The sequence below is a fragment of the Cynoglossus semilaevis genome, chromosome 7 (genome assembly GCF_000523025.1).
Source record: "Cynoglossus semilaevis isolate Cse_v1.0 chromosome 7, Cse_v1.0, whole genome shotgun sequence".
Classification (NCBI taxonomy): domain Eukaryota; kingdom Metazoa; phylum Chordata; class Actinopteri; order Pleuronectiformes; family Cynoglossidae; genus Cynoglossus; species Cynoglossus semilaevis.
In genome coordinates, this window is record NC_024313.1 from 4767725 (window position 1) to 4787522 (window position 19798).

General features: G+C 40.8%; 3 protein-coding genes and 2 long non-coding RNA genes across 8 annotated transcripts; 2 read left to right on the forward strand and 3 right to left on the reverse strand.

The window, feature by feature from the left end:
- Positions 1–2646: 2646 nt before the first annotated feature.
- On the forward strand, positions 2647–10460 carry gata4 (GATA binding protein 4). 2 transcript variants are annotated; one of them, XM_008312919.3, is made up of 6 exons: positions 2647–3339; positions 7656–7822; positions 7910–8035; positions 8330–8411; positions 8562–8743; positions 8863–10460. In XM_008312919.3, exons 1-6 carry the CDS (start codon positions 2814–2816, stop codon positions 8986–8988), a joined length of 1209 nt encoding a protein of 402 aa, XP_008311141.1. In that variant the 5' UTR covers positions 2647–2813; the 3' UTR covers positions 8989–10460. The 2 variants fall into 2 exon arrangements, with proteins under 2 accessions (XP_008311141.1, XP_024912738.1); XM_025056970.1 differs by having other exon boundaries at positions 7656–8035.
- On the reverse strand, positions 4974–8027 carry LOC103380820 (uncharacterized). The gene is made up of 3 exons (XR_003050154.1): positions 7892–8027; positions 6173–6296; positions 4974–5541 (listed from the first exon to the last, which is right to left on the reverse strand). It is a non-coding gene; the product is annotated as an uncharacterized LOC103380820 (long non-coding RNA).
- A 128-nt stretch (positions 10461–10588) lies between the features above and the next one.
- LOC103380826 (uncharacterized) lies at positions 10589–16625 on the reverse strand. 2 transcript variants are annotated; one of them, XR_003050153.1, is made up of 3 exons: positions 16518–16625; positions 12828–12971; positions 10589–11875 (listed from the first exon to the last, which is right to left on the reverse strand). XR_003050153.1 is itself a non-coding variant. In XM_025056971.1 (2 exons), exon 2 carries the CDS (start codon positions 11476–11478, stop codon positions 10735–10737), a length of 744 nt encoding a protein of 247 aa, XP_024912739.1. In that variant the 5' UTR covers positions 11479–11875; positions 12828–13089; the 3' UTR covers positions 10589–10734. The 2 variants fall into 2 exon arrangements, 1 of the variants encoding a protein (XP_024912739.1); XM_025056971.1 differs by lacking the exon at positions 16518–16625 and having other exon boundaries at positions 12828–13089.
- Positions 14065–19670, forward strand: fdft1 (farnesyl-diphosphate farnesyltransferase 1). Of its 2 annotated transcripts, XM_008312925.3 has the most exons (8): positions 14065–14373; positions 15609–15706; positions 16549–16732; positions 16810–16938; positions 17451–17642; positions 18095–18271; positions 18391–18543; positions 18643–19670. In XM_008312925.3, exons 1-8 carry the CDS (start codon positions 14275–14277, stop codon positions 18865–18867), a joined length of 1257 nt encoding a protein of 418 aa, XP_008311147.1. In that variant the 5' UTR covers positions 14065–14274; the 3' UTR covers positions 18868–19670. The 2 variants fall into 2 exon arrangements, with proteins under 2 accessions (XP_008311147.1, XP_008311146.1); XM_008312924.3 differs by lacking the exon at positions 14065–14373 and having other exon boundaries at positions 15000–15706.
- LOC103380824 (uncharacterized) lies at positions 17584–19480 on the reverse strand. The gene is made up of 3 exons (XR_521719.3): positions 19395–19480; positions 17805–17896; positions 17584–17687 (listed from the first exon to the last, which is right to left on the reverse strand). It is a non-coding gene; the product is annotated as an uncharacterized LOC103380824 (long non-coding RNA).
- Positions 19671–19798: the final 128 nt, after the last annotated feature.

Genomic DNA, 19798 nt, shown 5'->3' on the forward strand with positions numbered 1-19798 from the left:
CACACACACACACACACACACACACACACACGGGCTCTGGCCTGTGTCACTCTGAGTGACAGCCACAGTAAGACACGTGGTGAACGTTGGAATAACAGAACAGAGGAAGAACACGGGTCGGATTTTCTCAAACGTATATTTTTATGAACTCCTCGCCTCCTCTGACCGTCTGACTGTCACAGCAGTGACGCCCGTCATCCTCTAGGGCTCGTCTCAGTGAAGGGGAGCCACATCTCATATAGGGTCAGTGGAACTATAAAGACATAAATCTGATTGGCCGTCAGCACCACGCCCTGATATTATTAGACCGACGTAATCCGTCTGCAGTTACACATTGATGACACTTCCTTATTTTCTACTGCAGTGATGTGTCTCTACACAGCAGGAGAGAGAAGGAGAGACAGTCAGTTTGGCTGAATGTATGGTTGAAATTAGGCCCAGACATTAGGATAATGATTTAATATCTGTTTTTCCTCCATAGTGAAAACCCGATAAAGCAATGCCTGGGTTTTTCCAAATGATGTGTGATTTAAAAAAAAGTTATGGGGATAAACGGCTGTATATGAAAGTGAAAGTCACTAGATGGCAGCATTGCAGGTCATTTAATTAATCTATTTTAATAATCAGGGCAGTGAAATTAAGTTTTTGGACAATATCGGCATATCGGATACGGGCAAAGTTAATATCAGACAGCCCTAGTTTATATATATATATATAGCATGTGACCTAATTAAGGAAGATGGTAGGAAGTATAAGTAACAAGATTGGATATAAATGGAGAATCCATCTCAGACGTTTGTGTGGTCAAGGTCAAGGTCAAGGTCAAGGTCAAAGTAGGCCCTCTTGTGGTATTAAATTGAATTGAATTAAATGATGGATGTGGTCACGTAGACTAGGGAATGATCTGTTTAGACTACTCTTAAATTTGAACTTCAGTCAGAAACGACGTCCAATTATCTGGGCCACAGGTAGCTAACTTTATATTTGAAATTTCCACTGAAGACACAATGTTTTCCCAGGGCGTTTGTGTATTTTTAGCAGCAGAATACAAGACTTCACTCATTCATTTTCTATCTTTTAGTCTCTTAGAGGGTCGCAGGGGAGCCGGGTTAAACTTCACCTTCACCTTGTCCAGTTCACAGACGGTGTCTGACTCTTTCAGGCTGTCGGTCCAGTTTTTTTATGTTGTTTAAATTTACTAGGGAGCATTTTTTATATGTCGTCAAACGTCATCACAGCCGGTGAACGTAGACATCAAAGGCCTTTTCCACTGTAAAGACAAATGTGTCTCATCATCATCTGTGGACGGATCTCACTTCATGATTAATTGAGATCGTTAATAATCACGATTAATCATGATTAATCAAGTAACTAAATCAATCAAAAGTGGATGGTGTAATTATTGGATTTGCAGTGTTGCCTTTATCAACATAAAATTTAGAATACATAGAATTGTTTTTTTGAAAGACAACTGAGATTCTAGATGGAAAAAGGAAAACTAATTTTCAACAATAGACTCTCACTTACTCACACACACACACACACACAGGCAGCCTGTGCAGAGTCACATAAATTACAGCGACTGTGTCAGTGGGAAGTGGCCGCACAATGAAAAAGCCTTGTGTGTTTACGTTGACTGGTGTTGATGACAGGTATAAATCCGTCCTCATGAGGACAACAGACCACTGAGGGCGCGACAAACATCCAGATCCATTTTTCATGATTGTGAGGAGAAAAAAAAATCCTAGTTTTAACATACGACACGTAAACACTGTTAACAGGAGGTAGAAGTCAAAGCAGGTCAGAGTTAATAATAATGTCATATATTATCTTTACAACAGTGACACTGACGCCTCTGATCCATACGGACGTGTTCTCAGGTTTACTACTAATGACACCTGTTCAGAACATATTGACCAATATATATCTCTCTATATATCTACAATTAATAATCAACCACTTGTTGTTGATTTAAACTTGTAAGGCGCCTCCCTGATAGACAACCTTTACCCTATTGGAAATTAGCTGCTACTATAGCACATGGTGTTAAAAACAATGAAAAACCTGCTACTTAAAAACTAGGATAAACTGGCTAAAAGTGAGCAAAAAGCATCGTAGCACATACAACAGTCCAGTGATCAGTGACTACTGATCAACTCAACTAATAAACAAGCATTTCCATAATTAACGACCGTTCCAGTGCAGCTTTAATCAATCAAAACCACATCTGCCAGCTTCTTAGAATTTCTTGAATTAATTCTACTTTCTCACTTAAAAAAAAAAATATATTTTTTAAATGGACACAACTGCTGACAATTCTTATAGGCCAAATGAAAAAAAATCGTTTGATTAATCGATAGTAACAGACGTGTCATACTGAGCTCATTAAAAAACGGATTTTAAAAGTTATTAAATTAATTTAATTGTGCATTCGGGCCTAAAAATACTAATATCGATTATTTAATAATACTTGGTATCAATATGTCTGATAACCAAAGCTGTATAAAATGAAAACATGTTTGAGAGAGAGAGAGAGAGAGAGAGAACTTAGAAACAGCTGGATCCGCCTCCCTCCTCCTCTTCCTCCCCCTCGTCCCCCCCCCTCTCTCACTCCTCCTCCAGGTCTCCTATCTCTCCTCTCACCTTTTCCTGATGCTCCTCAGAGTTTTGTTCGACCGAACACAGAACATCTGATGTTAATCGGAATCCCAGCTCAGATCCGATCACTGTAATCACTTCTCAGCTCAGTGCTCGACCTCCAGCCTGTCACCACCCGCTGCACCTTCACGGATGTCCCACTCCACACAGAGGATATGTACCAGGGAATAATGAGCACCAACCACGGACCCTCGTCCTACGAGGCCGGATTTCTGCACAACTCCTCGGCTGCCACCTCCCCGGTCTATGTGCCCACCACCCGGGTCGTCACCCCCATGATCCCGGCGCTGCCCTACCTCCAGACACCCGGGGCGTCACAGCAGAGCAGCCCGGTGTCCACGCACTCCGCCTGGGCACAGCCGGGTGCGGAGTCGGTGTCCTCCTACAACCACTCACCGGTGTCTCCGCGGTTCTCCTTCTCCACCAGTCCGCCACTGTCCTGCGCGGTCTCCACGGCCCGGGACACGGTGGCCTCCTCCTACAGCAGCCCCCTGAACATCCCTACGAACGGCAGGGAGCACTACGGAGCCCGGGGCCTCAGCGGCTCCTACCACAGTCCCTACACCGCCTACATGAGCCCCAACATGGGCGGGACGTGGCCGACGTCTCCCTTCGACAGTCCGGTTCTCCACGGTCTGCAGGGCGGTGCTGCTGCAGGATCTGCACGACATCCAAACATAGGTGAGAGTCAAGTGTGTGGATTATTTTCTGCCTTCCTGAAAATGACACATTTTCATTTGAAGTAAAGTTCCAGCAACAAAACTCTGTGCAGTCTTTAAAACAAAACAACAAAAAACTCACAACAAACACTGATAGAAAATAAAAATTATATTTGTTGATGTTTTTTAATTTGACTGTTAATAAATAAAAACAGTATAAAAAAGACAACACAATTTACCTGTTTAAAATCTTTGCTTGTGACAAAAATAATCAATAACAAAAGTGACTTCACTTTATTATTGTTTTCGATTTCAATCCGATAAACCTCACAATAATTTTTGATTCATATTTATTTTTTATCAGACTAATGCTGCAAAGTTTAAAAAAAAAAAATATAAATAAAACCTATTACAAAAGATTTAAAGAAAAAAGACCAATTTTAGTATAATATTTAAATGTTGAATTTCAGACATTAATATTCACTCGCTGCTTTTTAACAACGGTTATGAAAACAAAACCAAAAGAGAAACAACAACAAAAAAACCTTAAAAAAATCACAGTTGTATCAGAAAGAAATCGACGTTCAATCATACATGCGTCGTGGTTTTATTGAAATAATATTATGAAGGAATGATCAACATTTATTTTGTATACTTTTGTATTTCGATGATAGATTTATCTGAAATGAATTCTGAATCCGTTGCGGGTTCCAGTGACGTAATCCTAAAACTAATCCCAATAATTAAAAAGCAATGAAGATCATAAATAACAAATGACAAAAACAAACCCTATAATATTAATGTAATTAAATATCTTTAAGACCTTAATTATAGAGAATAGAGAATAAATTGATATTTACGGTCATGTCGAACACGCGAGTCTGTTTTTGGTTTAAAAAACTTAAAAACACCGATTCATTCACTTTGTATTTGTAGAAACAAACTTCCAAAAAGGATCAATTTGTTCCAAACTACATTTATTTTTTAAGGCACAAACTGAAGCCCACCGTAAAATAATAATAATAATAAATTAACTTAGCGCTGTCGAACTTTGTCGCAGACACCGCGCGTCTTTACAAAAATTAAATTAAATAAAATGATGGCATTTTCGTTTACAACATCCGAACTAAATGTGACATTTTTTATAAAATGTTACAAATAAAAAAATAATTTAGTTCTAATTTACAGCATAACATTTAGAAGAGTCATTTAAAAAACGATATATAAAAGGAGACATTTAGAGACAACTGAAAGTGAAAATAATTTAATGTTGTCCCAAACTGTCCCAAAAATATATTTTGTATATGTCTCTTAATCTGGAGATTGAGAGCGACAGAAGTGACTATGACTGACTATAGTTGACCTTCTGGGATTATAATCTACGGGCGGTGTGGATGTAGAAGATCAAATCCTGACCTGCAGGGGTTTTTTCTTCCTTTATATTCATTTAATGCAGAGTTTATTCTGAATCACGTGGGGATTCATGTGGTCTGACTGTGTGAAGCTGGAGCTCAAACCTGACTCGTTCTGACTCGAACTCTGTTTTCTTGTTTTGGATTTATTCGGTGCAAAAATGTGAAAAACAAAATCTCAAATGAGGAGGAGGCTAAATATTTTTTTTGTTTTGTTTTTTAGGAAACCACCAACGAAAAAATAAACAATTTGGTTCAAGAAACAACCCTTTTTTTACCTTAAAACCTAAAAGAATATTTTGTTTTAGGGGTTGTTGACCAACCTAAAATAAATCAATAAAACACAAGTTTACGTAATAATAATTAAAATCCCACAGTTGGGAAACTGGTGATCTGTGTTTCTGCTCCAATTATTCAGGCTGAAACCAAATAAGTTGTTTTAATCTGTATAACAAACGTGTCAAATTGACAACCTGATGATTAAAACATAGTTGATAATTCAGCCACTGATTAATCGAGTCAACCCTAATTTGATGTGCATACATTTGGCCTGTACAGCTGCAGGTTGTCGGTCAGACTCTGGCCTACAGAGGATTAAAGAGGGAGGGATTTCACCACGCATTGATTTTGGCTGATTTTCGGGGTCAGTTTTCCAGTGGTGTGACTTTAGTTTGGTATCGTCCCAATCCCTCATCAGAAACCTGGGCCTTTACCTGTGTTTGCTGTACAGCTGCAGGTTGATGATGATGTCTGCTCCTAATCACACTGCTTTACAGATGATTCAATCGTTGTTGATCAAATTATCTGCTGATCTTTAAAAAGAAGAAGAAAACAGCTGATAATCACTCGCTCTCTGAGCTCTCATTAATGTGTGACCTGTGTGCTGATAATGTGAACCGCTTTAACGTCCCCATTTACAAGGTCGTCCTCTTGGACTGCTGGATGAAGGAGGAGGGAGAAAACCAGATCAGCAGTCAGAGATAAGAGCATTGATCCAATCTGAACTGTCGATCTGATCACAATCAGACCAGACTCACAGTTCGACCTGGATCCCTGATCAGAGATCAGTCTCCAAACTCAGCCATGTTCTACCTCTGAGTTTCACTCAGTGTCTGTCAGTCATGAGGAGAAAGTGCCAGGGAACAATGACACGCTGTCACTGTCAATAGTTCACAGTTACAGCGACCCCTGGCTGTGTAAAGAACAACCAGGACAATGAGCTGGATTTCTTCAACGGCCAGAAACACCTAATGATCTCTTAAGATCGACCTCTTAGATGATTCAAATACAAAATAATAAGAGAAAATAAGCACACGGTATAAATATTTAGTCATACCTGGGCATATTTTTCTCAACAATTATATAAATGAATAGAACCTAAATTATATAGAAAAAAATAGAAAATGAAAAGACCAGTCAAAATAATAATAATAATTATAATACCTACCCTTTGATGGATTTCACATATTCTCCTCATGTACTTCAGATTACTTCAGATACTGCAGTATCCTGTCCTTGCTCGTTGACAGCTGGGATTGGCTGCAAATCCCCCGGCTCCTGAGCCCCCCTGCAAAGATTACAGCAATAGACAATGGAGTGATAAATATTAATATTAACAGAAGTAGGAGAATTAGTATTAGTAGTATTTACTGCTGTAGTAGTAGTAGTAGTAGTAGTAGCAGTAGTAGTAGTAGTAGATCATTTCAGCTTGCTTTTGTTCACTGAAACATTATAGTTTTGATTGAAGATGTCAACACTGTCACTATTTTATTCTCTTTTGGACTTCCTTCATCCTCACATGTACATCTGGTTCACCTTTGACCTCTTCCTGCACAGTTGTTTTTTAAACAACCACACCACGATTGTCGGTGTGTATCTGTCAAAGATACACCCTGACATTGGTGCAGCGGAAAAAATAGAACCCTGCGCTCAGATAGAGGTGTACAGAGCCGCAGTGTCTGTGTGTGTCTGTGTGTGTGTGTGTGTGTGTGTGTGTGTGTTGTCTCATGTTGCTGCCTTGTGTTGGCTACAGTCACTGCTCACAGCTCAAGGTTAGGCTGCCCTGCCGTGTCGTGTTTTCTCTCAGCCTTGGAGGAGGCCTGCATACACTTATGTATCACAGCCACCTCCGTGTCAGTGAGGGAGGGGCAGCTTTTCACCCCCACTCCTCAGACTGAACCCACTGACAGTGGGGGCAGTGGGCCGTGGTTTTCTGCAGCTCCTCAGATTATTTTAGTCCAGTTTGTGTCTCACTTCATAAAAAGGGCTGTGGGTGGATGTCCTCCAACAGCCCAGTGTTTCTTCGGTCATACTCTAATGTGGCAGCTGAGACAGTGAAGACCACATTCATCAGATGTCAGTGCGTCACAGTCTCTAGTCCAACACCATGCAGCTCTGCTCTGCCTCTATTTCCAGCTAACTCTTTATCTTCACCAGAGCTGTGAGATAAGGCAGGAGTCCAGACCGCTGTTCTGTGGGCCTGTGTGACCTCAGCCTCTGCCTCCTGCTGGGTTATAGGTGTTACTGCACCATTGTGTTACCCATGTTCGGGTTCGGCAGTGCAGGTGGATGATATAAGAGACTAATTGTTTTAGATCACAGTGATCCAAACAGTGGCCTCTGGGGCACAATTTGGTACATGGAGGGATTATGTTAGGTAATAAAAACTCAAAAACTAAAAAAATCTTTTTACCTTTATAAAATGTCTTATGGGAACATTTAAGCTCATTTTGTTACAACTCATTCAATAATATTTAGCTTTATTTGGGCCCACATATATAGAAGCACATGTACATTGTGGGTAACTCTAAAGTCTTTCTGACCCAAACTTTCAGATTAATTCATTCACATTAGGCAGTGGCTGGAAAAATCTGACAGAATGAACATCAGGTAACTGGAACTTCTATATGACTTCTTCTCTACACAGATTTCTTCGATGACTTCGCCGAGGGTCGAGAATGTGTGAACTGTGGGGCCATGTCGACACCCCTGTGGAGGAGGGACGGTACTGGACACTACCTGTGTAACGCCTGCGGTCTGTACCACAAGATGAACGGCATCAACAGACCTCTCATCAAACCACAAAGACGACTGGTGCGTGACAGCACACGGCACCACACAGGCTTTTCCACACTAAATATAAAACATTATTCTGTAACTCACATGTTCACTCTGTTGCAGTCTGCCTCCAGGAGGGTGGGCCTGTCCTGCACCAACTGTCACACCACCACCACCACACTGTGGCGACGGAACGCAGAGGGAGAGCCGGTCTGTAACGCCTGTGGTCTCTACATGAAACTCCACGGGGTGAGAGAATAAGAAAATTTAAACATTATATTTAATATATTTTCTATCTCTCTATCTATACAAACACTATCACAACATGCCAGATATTAGACTGTAAACAAGTAAGGTTAAAGTTTTTTTAGGGAACACTAATAAAAAATATCACTACCACATATAACTACATAAATCTGTATTCTAAATAACAACTCTTAACAAATCATAATCTGATTATGGTAGATGTATGATGGACAGTTACAGATCAAAGTTCTAGAACATATTCTCAGTCTTCTTCTCTTTGCCTTGTTGTCTTCACAGGTACCCCGACCCCTGGCTATGAAAAAAGAAGGGATCCAGACCCGCAAACGTAAACCCAAGAACCTCAACAAGCCACCGACAGGTACAGCACACACAAATAATAAAAAAGTGCTAATCTAAAAAATAGATTGAGAACTTTCATGAGCAAATTACTGCACACAGGACTTAGAGAGAACCTTTGTGTATCCTACCGTTCAGTGTACGTTGATGACCGAGGTTCTCTTTTCTACAGAATCCCCCGGCAGTGAGACCACTACAGTCACAACCAGCAGCACTCCTCGCACTGCTGCCCCCAGCAGCAGCAACAGTAGCAGCAGCAGCAGCATCAGCAGCAGCAGCACAGAGGAGCCTCGACAGATAAAGACAGAGCCCGAGGCTCACAGTTTGTTCATGCACCACAGCGCACACACACAGGTGAGGTGGACTGTTACCTGCTGAAGTAAAGAGCACAGACAGACAATGATCCATCAACAGTGTAGCGGGCGTCAAATTCATTCATTTGTTCAAACATCTGATGTGTTTCTGTTACACAGATCTCAGCCTTACCAGCCTACATGTCAGCTCAAGGTGGCGCTATCCCCCTTAAGATGTCACCTGGCAGCCTCGGTGTAACTTCCAGCTCCAAAGCCGAACCCTGGAACAACCTCATCTTGGCTTAAACAATATTCTACAACCAAGGGTCTCAGATCAGTTCATCCACATCAAGTCAAACTCTTTTGACAGACTAGAGTCCTGGTGCACAGATCTGGATGCAGATGATGTCACACGGTCTGTGGAGCAGAGATACAGAGCTGCACCGAAACCACCGCTGTCCAGGACTGAAGGGAGCGTCTGTTCACCCACACAAACAACAAACGTTTGTAATGAAAACTACAAAACAGATGTTGATGTCAGATGAACCCATATTTTCAATATGGGTGCTCCACTGAAACTGTTGTGAAAACTAGTGAGACTTAAATGTTATTTTATTGAAAATATTCTCCCTTTTTTTATTTGACTGATCTAAAGACAACAAAACATCAGAAACTAACAGGTGGTGAATATTTTGTTTTAAAGGTAGCACCGTTCAGTTGTTGAATGGAGTCACTTTCCTTCAACAACAGCAGAGACTCTGAACAGAAGGAAACACATGTGATTTGTCATTTAAAAATCCACATCCACTGTGTCGACACCAGCTGAATGTCATTTGTTGGTGTTTATCCAAAGATGCTAACACGTTGTTCAATTTACAGGTGTTTAAATGGGACTGAGCTAGTTCTCCCAGTTCAAAATAAATCTTGTTGTACTGTTATATTTCCGCACCGTCCATGTGTTGCTGTGGAATTTTACAATAGCAGTTTGTTATTATATAGAATCTCAGTTGTAATGGGGTTACAGCCAAAGTCTTAGCAGCATTCTGTCACTCTGAGTAAACACTGAGGGTAAAAGAGGTTTAGGTTGTGTTTGTTTGTTGTTTGATAATTAAATGTAATCTAATACAGACAGGTTAAGTGAAAAACCACAGTAGTTTGTTGAAACTATTTCATAACAAAAACTGCACCATATTTTCTCAGTGCAATAGAAACTGCTCCCTGAAGTGAAAACCTGGATCAGTTTCACGGTGTGACACCCATGAGTTTCAAATATAAACATTTTTTAAAAACTATGACATCATAAACTACAGAAGATGCACATGACCGATATAATGTGAATATTTACCTTACCACAGCGCCCTCCATTGACACAAGCGCAAAAGTGCATCCAAAAGAAAAGCCTCATCCAAATAGATCCCGTTGCTATTTATTACTATCATCATCGCCAACTCAAACCGTATAATAATCTATAATAAAGAGAATATTTGGTAAATATTAATATTTATGAGGGCATACTGTACAGATACTACACAGTACGTGTGCTACACCGATATATACGTATGTTTGTGACAAGCACGGAGGAGAGCACCGTGTATAAATGTGTAAAAAGACTCCACTCCAGTATAATTGTGTAATACAGCGTTTGTTAAATACTGTAAGAAAGACACGGTGACCTGTGAAGGCGTGTACCGTGTCTCAGTGTGTACTAACTCTATCTGACACTCGTCCAACTGTAGCTCTGATGGAGCCTAATAAAGACAAAACATTTGGATGTAAAACAACGGTGTTGTGATGCTTTAAGAAAAAAATGTCATGAAAAAAGCTAAAATGCTAATATATATCCTTACCTAACCTTTTTTTTTTTTTTCAAAATAAAAGCTTCTTAACACAGCCCAGGCAGCTTCCGTTTTAACATGCAGGAAAGAGATTTACGCATTGACATCACCACGAGTCAATGACCACTAGGGGGCCTCCGTGTGCCACCATGGACGACCCGTGGTTGGGCCATGGGAGTTTTCTATAGTGAAATACTGTATGTTCTGGTTGTGGAGTTCACTGAGGAACTTGAAGCTCGGACATCTGTATCCTTCCAATGTGAAGAAATTTACTGGAGAACTTTGCAGCGTCATTGATGAAAAGTTCAACCACGCACTGATTGAAGTCTTCCGTCAGCCTCCCTCTGATTAACTCTGCATATTTGTTTTGCACCAATTCTGTCCAACACTGCTGAAACATGCGCCTCAGCTCTACCTGTAGATCAGCAGATAATTGGGAACCAAATGTGTGGTGGAGAGGGAACTCTTTGCCATTTTCTAAATGTTCCTCAAAACTTCCTATTTTGTCTGAAAGCAGAGCTTTTGCAGCCTCCGTCACAGCGTTCACCTCCAGGGTTAAGATGGCTTTGTCCTCCTCTGACTTACTTTCAGAAACATTATGCATTTTTTTGAAGATACTCCTCCAGTCGTGTTCCTGCAAAACTGTCTGTAAGAGAAAAGTCAGATTTCCAGATGTCAGCAGGTTTTTAACAGCAGCAGTCAGGTTTTTACTGAGAGGAATTAAATGAGTTCCTGCACTGGCTGCTTTAACATAGTCCTCATGGTCCTTGGTCTTTTTGATGCAATCCACTTGGCTGTAGTCAACGTCCCTGAACAGGGTTTCTTTGGTTCCTCTGAAGCCCCAGCACCTCATGAAACCCACGTGAGTCCTCACTCCGTACACGCTCCACCACTGGTGAGCTTTCTGAACCAGGTGAATCATGCATGGAGCCACATCTCGAGTTAAACACGGGCTGTTCATGGTGAAAACATAAACCTCCCAGCCTGCCGAGGGTTCTTCAGACTCCAGGAGATCCTGAGTTTGTTTGACAATAATGTCCTCGCTGTGTTGCCCCTTGTTGTACTTTGGAAAATAAGGTCCAAATATGAAAATCTCCTCCTGTTTCTCCACGACGGCCCATGAGTGCTGTTTTTCTTCTTTACCACATTCCTCCGTGATGTCACGATGAAACTCCAAAAACTTCTCGTTGACACAGTCATTCAGGAAACTGTTATTTGTGGCTTTCCTGGCACACAGCAGTTCCAGGACCCTCCTCACACACGACTCAGTGTCAGACCAGGATGACAGCTGCTTGGAGAGGAGCTCAAAGTCAGATGAGTTTCCAGCCTCTCTTTTGCTGAAATGACCGCAGCTTGTTCTAAAAAATATATATATATTATTTGTAAACATATAAAACAGGTTCTTGCCTATAACCTGTTTACTAATGTGTGAAATGTGGAAGTTAGATTTTTCTCTCATCTAACAATTGCATCCTGGGGGTGAATGTGGTCAAATAAATCTTACTTCCTCTTCTAATATATATATAATTTAAACTCAGAGGATTCTGGTTATCCCAAAAACAAATTTGATAATATGGTCAATAATTAGACCAAAGGACAAAAAGCCTTTTGACAGAGACACGTTAACACAGAGTTAGTAGGTATTAGGTTAAGTAAACAAAAAGTTGGAGATATCTGGAGATATTGATAAAAGCTAGTGAATTGTTTTCATCATGTTCAAGAAACGTTTCATTAAATCGACCTCAAACACTCTATGAGTCATGGACATGGCAATAAAGACAAGTCCAGGCTTATCCAACTACAGTATCTACGTGTATCAATGTTGTACGTAAAATGGTTCTATAGTGCCACGCAGTGGTCACAGTTTGTACTACAAGTGTGCGACAAAGCTTCTGCCGTGATCGTACTCTGATCTCTACAATGTTAAGATTTGAAATGAAAACGAAATGAAAGTCAGTCTGAGCCTTTGGTTGTGACTGTATTCATTTCACTCAGGATGTTTTGGTTCAATCACTGCAGCACGGAGTCCTGGTTTGATTTGCTCTAGAGGAAATATTTGGATATTTGAGGAAAAATTGTTTAACTTTGATGAGTTAAAGGTTTTGTTTTTATAGAAAAAACTCTTGACAAAGTACAAATATGTTTATATTTCTTAGCTCAGAACCACGAGAGTTAATGTAGTCTGACAGCAGAAAAACCTGAAAGAGCCTCATGACTCGAAAATCATTTCTTCTCACACTCACACCCACATTACTGTCATTTTCTAAGTTATTTTGAAAAAAAAAAACTTTGTATGAATATGTGTCTTACTGCAGTGGGGTATAACAAGGGGCTCCATTTGAGCAGGTGGGCTGACAGATGTCCAGCAGAGGTTTTGGACTGGCCAAACAATTCCTCTTGTGCAGTCGAAGCTCCTTTTCATATCTGCTGTGAGAAGGCCGTTTGAGTTTGAACCTGTAAAACAAAAAACAACAGAAGGATTTTATCCTAATACTGTAGTTTATAATTAAGAAGACACATACACACACAAGATGATGACCTGAGGAGGACAACGCCTTCACGTCATAAACTAAATTCTTCTCTTACATGTGATGTTCCATCCTCTCTCTTTTCTCCTGGTTCTTCAGAAATCAGAAAAAATCTTCTGTTTTCTAATCAGGTTTATCCCCTCTTCTAAGTTAGGTAAGGTCAGATTACACACCTGAAAGTTTAGGGCTAACACAACAAAGTCACAGCTAAACTGTTGCACTCTCAACTCCACCCCGACTTTTACTGACTGTATGCTCGTAGCTGAATTATTTCACATCTTTCCAGTCAGACCAGTTACCAGATGCATGTAGAGAGAGGTTGAAAATCATTTCAGGATTGAAAAAAAACCCCCCATTATTATATGACATTATAACAGGAAATTATTTTTTCAGACAGGAAGTATCCACTACGACACATATGAGCAGATTCCCTATAATAATGACAACTGGAAATAGGCATAAACAGTGGTTTACATTTGGAGTAAACAGTGGTAAATATATAGGGCGTTCCAGATTGCACTGGTTTTAGTTCAACACCTTTCTAAAACAAATACAAAATAAATTGCTTAAAATTAGGCATGAATTTAAGCTGGAATTAAGTATTAGCACACATGTAACTATATATATTTGAACTAATACGATGTTGTCCTTCCTGCAAGCACAGAAATGTTGATTAAAGAACATTCGAACAATATACAACTTAGCCACTAGATGTTGCTAAGTCACACATTCTACACACGAAAACGACCATAATATAACTGCAAAAGGTGTAGATTTTTTAAAATGGGTAAAAAAAACAAACATGTAAATGTGCGTCTTACACTGTGTACTCCTACACCTCATAAATAAAAGGCAAATCACTCTTTTTCGAAATTGTTCTTTGTGGCTACTGAGGACAGGTATCCCCTGTGGTGTTATATAACTTCATTTAACAGGTAGGACTTCGTTTCCTCAAACGGATAAACCATCGACCAATCAGAAACCGCTGCACCATGACGTTTTCACTAAGGCGGGGCATCACACCAGGCGCTTTTGCTGCTCATTGGCCGTTCAGTGCTGAGCCCATGGCAAGCTAGCCAATCGTAGGAATGAGTTGATCTGCCCAGTGTTGTGACCGGGTTCTCGTTTCTCTGCTGTGGCTGCTGCGGTGGAGAACATCTCTGTATCATTTCGCACACAGAGAGTTGAATTTAGAGCAGTTGCAGTGGCACAATAACACATTTGACATCATGGATATTCTTAAATCGTTGGGTCATCCGGAAGAATTGATCAACCTCTTTAAATTTAAGATCGGAGGATGCAGAACTATCATGCCAAAGTTGGATTATGTAAGTAAAACGTCTGAGCATCTGATTTACTGTATTTTAGCTTCAAGGATGCGGAAGATGAACCTGCTATTAAAACAGGGAAGCATGTTCATCTCTGACTATGGATGCGTTGGTGTGTGATAAGCTTACAGTAGAAGAACACAGTCGGTTAATACATGCCTTTAAAGTCACATCAGGTCTGCACTCTCTGGTCTGTGACACTGGCAAAGATGAACCGATGACTTGGGATTTAGGTCTATAATGAGATTGTTAGCTTCAACAGGCTGTGCGCATGTTTGATGGTTAATCCGAACAGCAGCCAGAATGGAATTTGTTAACGGTGACGGTGGTGGCTTTGACTTTTAGTTACTGGACTGATTATATTGTTTTAAGGACTATTTTAAATTGTGTACTGGGTTTGAATGGGATTCAAAGTTTTTTGCAGAGCTGCACCAACAAACCCGTCTTACATGTGATCTCATTGGTTACAAACAGCCTTAAATTTGGCAAAAAAAACATAATTACATTGTAACAAATGACATGCAACATAACAACTGTTAAACGATTACCAAGTATTTGTGGCCCTTTTATATTTACGTTTACCTAGTTTGGACATTCACATGGATCATATTTTTATTTTTTATGCATAGTTAAACTTAAAATTATTAGGCGGTTCGTGAATGCCGTTTGAAGTGTGTGTTGGAAAAGTTAAATAAAATACATTTTTATGACAGATGTGGAAACACTGAGGAAGTTTGAGTAACTGTGGGAGGAGTTGCGTAAAATAACAACAACAGATCTATAAACGCTCTATTCAGTTCTAACCATAATTAACCGCGAGGTACATGTAATCTACAAATCTGTAGTGCGCTTGTTTTACTCAGCTCGACGTCCTTCTGAATGTTTTTGCGCGTCGCGCGACCCCGCAGTTCCCTTGTCCTCTACATGGACTTCATGTTGTTGTCTCACCCACCACCTGTGGCGTAGGCATGGACAGTTTTTCCGTAGCTGCGGGGCCATTGGTGCTGCTCTAGGGTTTCCGTATGGCCGGAGCATGTTGCAAGAGTACCGCGTCTCTATCTGCTTTCAAGCGCTCGCTGTCAGTGGCACCGCGGGGCAGCGGGTCCGCCCCACGGTCCATGCAGCAGGGCTGGAGGGTCGGGGAGCGCGGCCTGCAGGAGGCCGTCCGACCCACCAGTAGCGTCAGACCTGCCAGCTTTTATCGACACACGGCTTTCTCCTGTCTGTCCTACCAGGAGTCCATGAGCGAGAGTCTTCGGACCTGCTACCAGTACCTGAACCAGACCAGTCGGAGCTTTGCAGCCGTGATTCAGGCGCTGGACGGAGAGCTGAGGTGAGTAACAGAGAAGTGGGTCATGTCAGCCCAACACGGGTGTATGCAGGCATGTTGCCCTTCCTCCTCTGCACGGAAACCAAAACACGCAGGGTTAAAGCACGTTTCTCTTCTCATTAAGCACACTTCCCGGTGCAAAAAACAAACAAACACGGTCTCCCTGTAAAGCCAGTCAACAAAACGCCTATATAGCATTGCGTTAAAGGAATTCTGGTTCTCTGTCGATGCATGTCCCATCATCTCAGTCAGCGTTGTTGAGTGCACGGTGTTCCGTTACAAGTTCGTTTTAAGTCCAAATACATAAGAAAAAGGTTTGAATTAGAGCCTCAGTGTTTCAGATCCAAATCCAAGCTCCAGAAAGTACTGAAATATAGTACTAAAGTATTTGAAAATCAAATACTGCATTCCAAAGATACAGAAGTATTCTTGCAAAATCAAATACTGTGTAAGAGCATTCCAAAGATACAGAAGTATTCTTGTGAAGCTTGATAATTAGCAAATCTATAAGAAAGTAATTCTGTAACCTGCCTGTAGCAGGCGTTAAAGAGGTCAGTTCTAGTATTCCAGGTATGGACTCAGCTCCTGCTGCTGGTACTGTGGGTCTAAATTAGACTCAGTGCTCAGGTCAGAACTGTCAGGAAAGAATCGCCAGCTTTTTGTAAACACACAGCTTCAGTGTACATTTACCACTGTGTGTGTACTTGTACAGGTACTGGTTCCTCTTTCACACACGAGTGAACATGATCCACATTGACAGTTTGTAAATCTGAAACACTTCACTCACTCTTTGACTGTTTTAAAGATGACTCACCTCCTCTCCCCCCTGACCCCTCCTCACTCAGACATGCGGTGTGTATCTTCTACCTGGTTCTGCGAGCCCTGGACACAGTGGAGGATGACATGAGTATCCCTCTGGACAGGAAGGTTCCCATGCTGAATGACTTCCACACATATCTGTACCAGGATGAGTGGTGCTTCACTGAGAGCCAGGAGAAGGACCGGAAGGTTCTGGAAGACTTCCCTACGGTCAGTTGTGTTGAGTTAAGACATCAGGTAAGCTATTTATATCAAAAACATTTATATATATTTTTTCTTTGTCGTAGATATCGCTGGAGTTTAGAAACCTTGCCCGGGAATATAGAGACGTCATCTCAGACATCTGCCACCGTATGGGAGTGGGAATGGCAGAATTCCTGGAGAAGAAAGTGGGATCCATGAAGGAGTGGGACCAGGTGACCCCCCCCCCTCCCCACAACCTGTTGTTAGAATAGAAAAGAATAGAATTGTATTTTTGATATAACTTGAAATACATAACAAAAATAGTTCAAGCATCACTATTACATTGGAATATATTGAACATTAGAGGCAATAAAATAAAAACTGATGGTAAATAGCATGGTAATATTTTACAGTAGTTTTGAAGCTAATGTTTTTACTACTACTTTATAAAGGACAAAGGCATTAGAATAAATTAATGTTGTATACTTTGTCTCTGTTATTTTGGGTACACCTTCTTTACACCAGATTGGTCCTCTAGAGTGTACGTGTACCAAAAAAAATGACCTGTAATTGTGTGTAGATTAAATGGTTAAATAAATATTTTGCCCTTTATTAGTTCTTGCAACTGTATTCCCCTTAACTTGAATTGTTTTGGTCATTTTACACATTAATATCATCATAAAGGTAATTAGTCAAACCTACATTGGCGTTAGCATTACTCTGACTTACTTGTTTTATTCTGCAGTATTGCCATTACGTTGCCGGGCTAGTGGGCATTGGTCTGTCCCAGCTTTTTTCCGCATCCCAGCTGGAAGACCCTGAGGTGGGACAGGACACGGCATTGGCCAACTCCATGGGCCTGTTCCTCCAGAAGACCAATATCATCCGGGATTATCTAGAGGACACACAGCAGGGACGTGCCTTCTGGCCCAAAGAGGTGAGGACCTGGTCTTGTTATCAGCTGTGAGTGTGAGTATGAGATCTGTTTATACAACAAAATATTTGTACAACACAGTTTTATCTGTTCGTGAATAAAGAAAAGCTCAATGTTTAGGTAAATATTAACATACATTTTATCAGAGTGTGTTATTTTTTGTACCTTTTTGTGTGTCAGACAATTGGCCTTTTCCCACATGTCAGACCTGAATATGTTGGGTTCAGTTAAACTGGGCCAGGGTTCACAGTTCTACACTGAAAGAAGGAGATCAATGTACATCGTTGTCATATGCATCATATATACTTTTTGTCACATTTCTATACAGTGGTGATCCGGAGGGATGTCTTAGTGTAAAACATGTGCCGTGGCTCAAAATGTTGGGAAACATTGTTCTACAAGTATTCTAGATATTTAACATCTAGGTCTTTAAAGCCTTATGTTTCCCTCTACAGGCCTGGAGTCAGTTTGCAGGTCGTCTTGAGGACCTGGCTCATCCAGATAAACTGGAGTTGGCTCTGTCCTGTCTCAACCTGCTGGTCACCGATGCCCTGCGACACGTCCCTGATGTCATCGCCTACTTGTCTCGCCTACAGAACCAAAGCGTTTTTAATTTCTGCGCTATTCCACAAGTACTGACCCATAATGCTACTTTACACTGTTGCTCTTCTAAATCTGACAAAACAAATCTTCAGAGATCCCAGCATTAACTTGGTTTCCTACTTGTGCTTGCTATACCCCTGTTGACCAGGTGATGGCGATAGCTACCTTATCATCATGCTACAACAACCCAATGGTGTTCCAGGGAGTGGTCAAGATCAGAAAGGGACAGGCTGTCACACTCATGATGGAGGCCACCAACATGAGAGCGGTGCACACTATCATCTCCCAGTACAGCCAGGAGGTGGGGCTGTTGCTGTTGTTGTTGTTGTCATCATCTCCTCTGCTTGTTAAAATTAATCTCACCGGAACACAACTGTCTGTGCCCCCCCTCTTTTTGCAGATTCTACAGAAGGTCTCTGTCAGTGACCCGTCACGAGAGAAGACACTGCACACCCTGGCTCTCATCAGAGAGAAGTCCACGCTGTCCCAGTCCAGTCTCCAGTCCAGGACCCATCACCTGTCGCCCATGTACCTGTCTGCTGCCATGCTGCTGGCCGCTCTCAGCTGGCAGTACCTCAACACTACTGCAGTACAGACGCAGGGCACTGGTGACATGCAGGGATAATTAACCACTTCAGCCTCATTTCACTGGGAATAAAACAGACTGAAAGACCCCTCCCCACCCCGGGGGAGCGTGGTCTTCTATCAGCAGAAGAAGCCGATGCACATCATCAGAAGATGTTACAGAATGATGAACTGTTTAAGATTAGTTTATTTAATAGTGACTGTTGTTGTTTGGATATCTGGATTATCTCCTCAAATCTAGATTAAATAATTTACACACAGTTTTGTGTGATTATATTCACCAGCATATGATGGTTTATTTTAACAGTCAGTATTTACACTGATTGTATTTTTCCCCCCAGTTTCTTTTTTTTTGTTTTTTTTTTCCGACAGATGGAAATTATTTACAAATATTTGAATTTAAAATTAAATATGAACATTTTTTTTCTCTTGGGGTAAAATTGTTAAATTATGCAATAAAGGAAATGTTTTATAACTGGGAAACATGGTCACAAGTTAAGCTATTTTTTATTTGTCCCAAAAGTTGTGTTTTCTTTAAAAGCAACATTTGAAAAACTGTGTCAACACCATTTGTCTTTGTGTCTGAGCTCCTTGGATGTGAGGAAAATCCTGGGAGTCGTCTGTGTTCAGTCGATCTTTGTACTTTTCCTGTAAGAGAAACAAACTGAGTGAATATCAAAAATATATTTTTACTAGACAGTGAGTGTCACTGGGAATCATGGGAAATAAAGTGATACACTGATAAATGTCTGTTAGCTTAAGTGTCCTTAAAACTGCTTTGGTGAGAGCAAATGTTAGCAAATATATTTGATGAAATAAAGAGGTGAGATACGGTGAATCTTGACATGATCTCTAAGGTGATTATTTTAATATACACACTACATAATGTAAACATGTCACAGATTTAGATACAGTAAACCTGGTCTTATTTTCCATGCACATAAAGATTTAATTTGATTCATATTTAATGC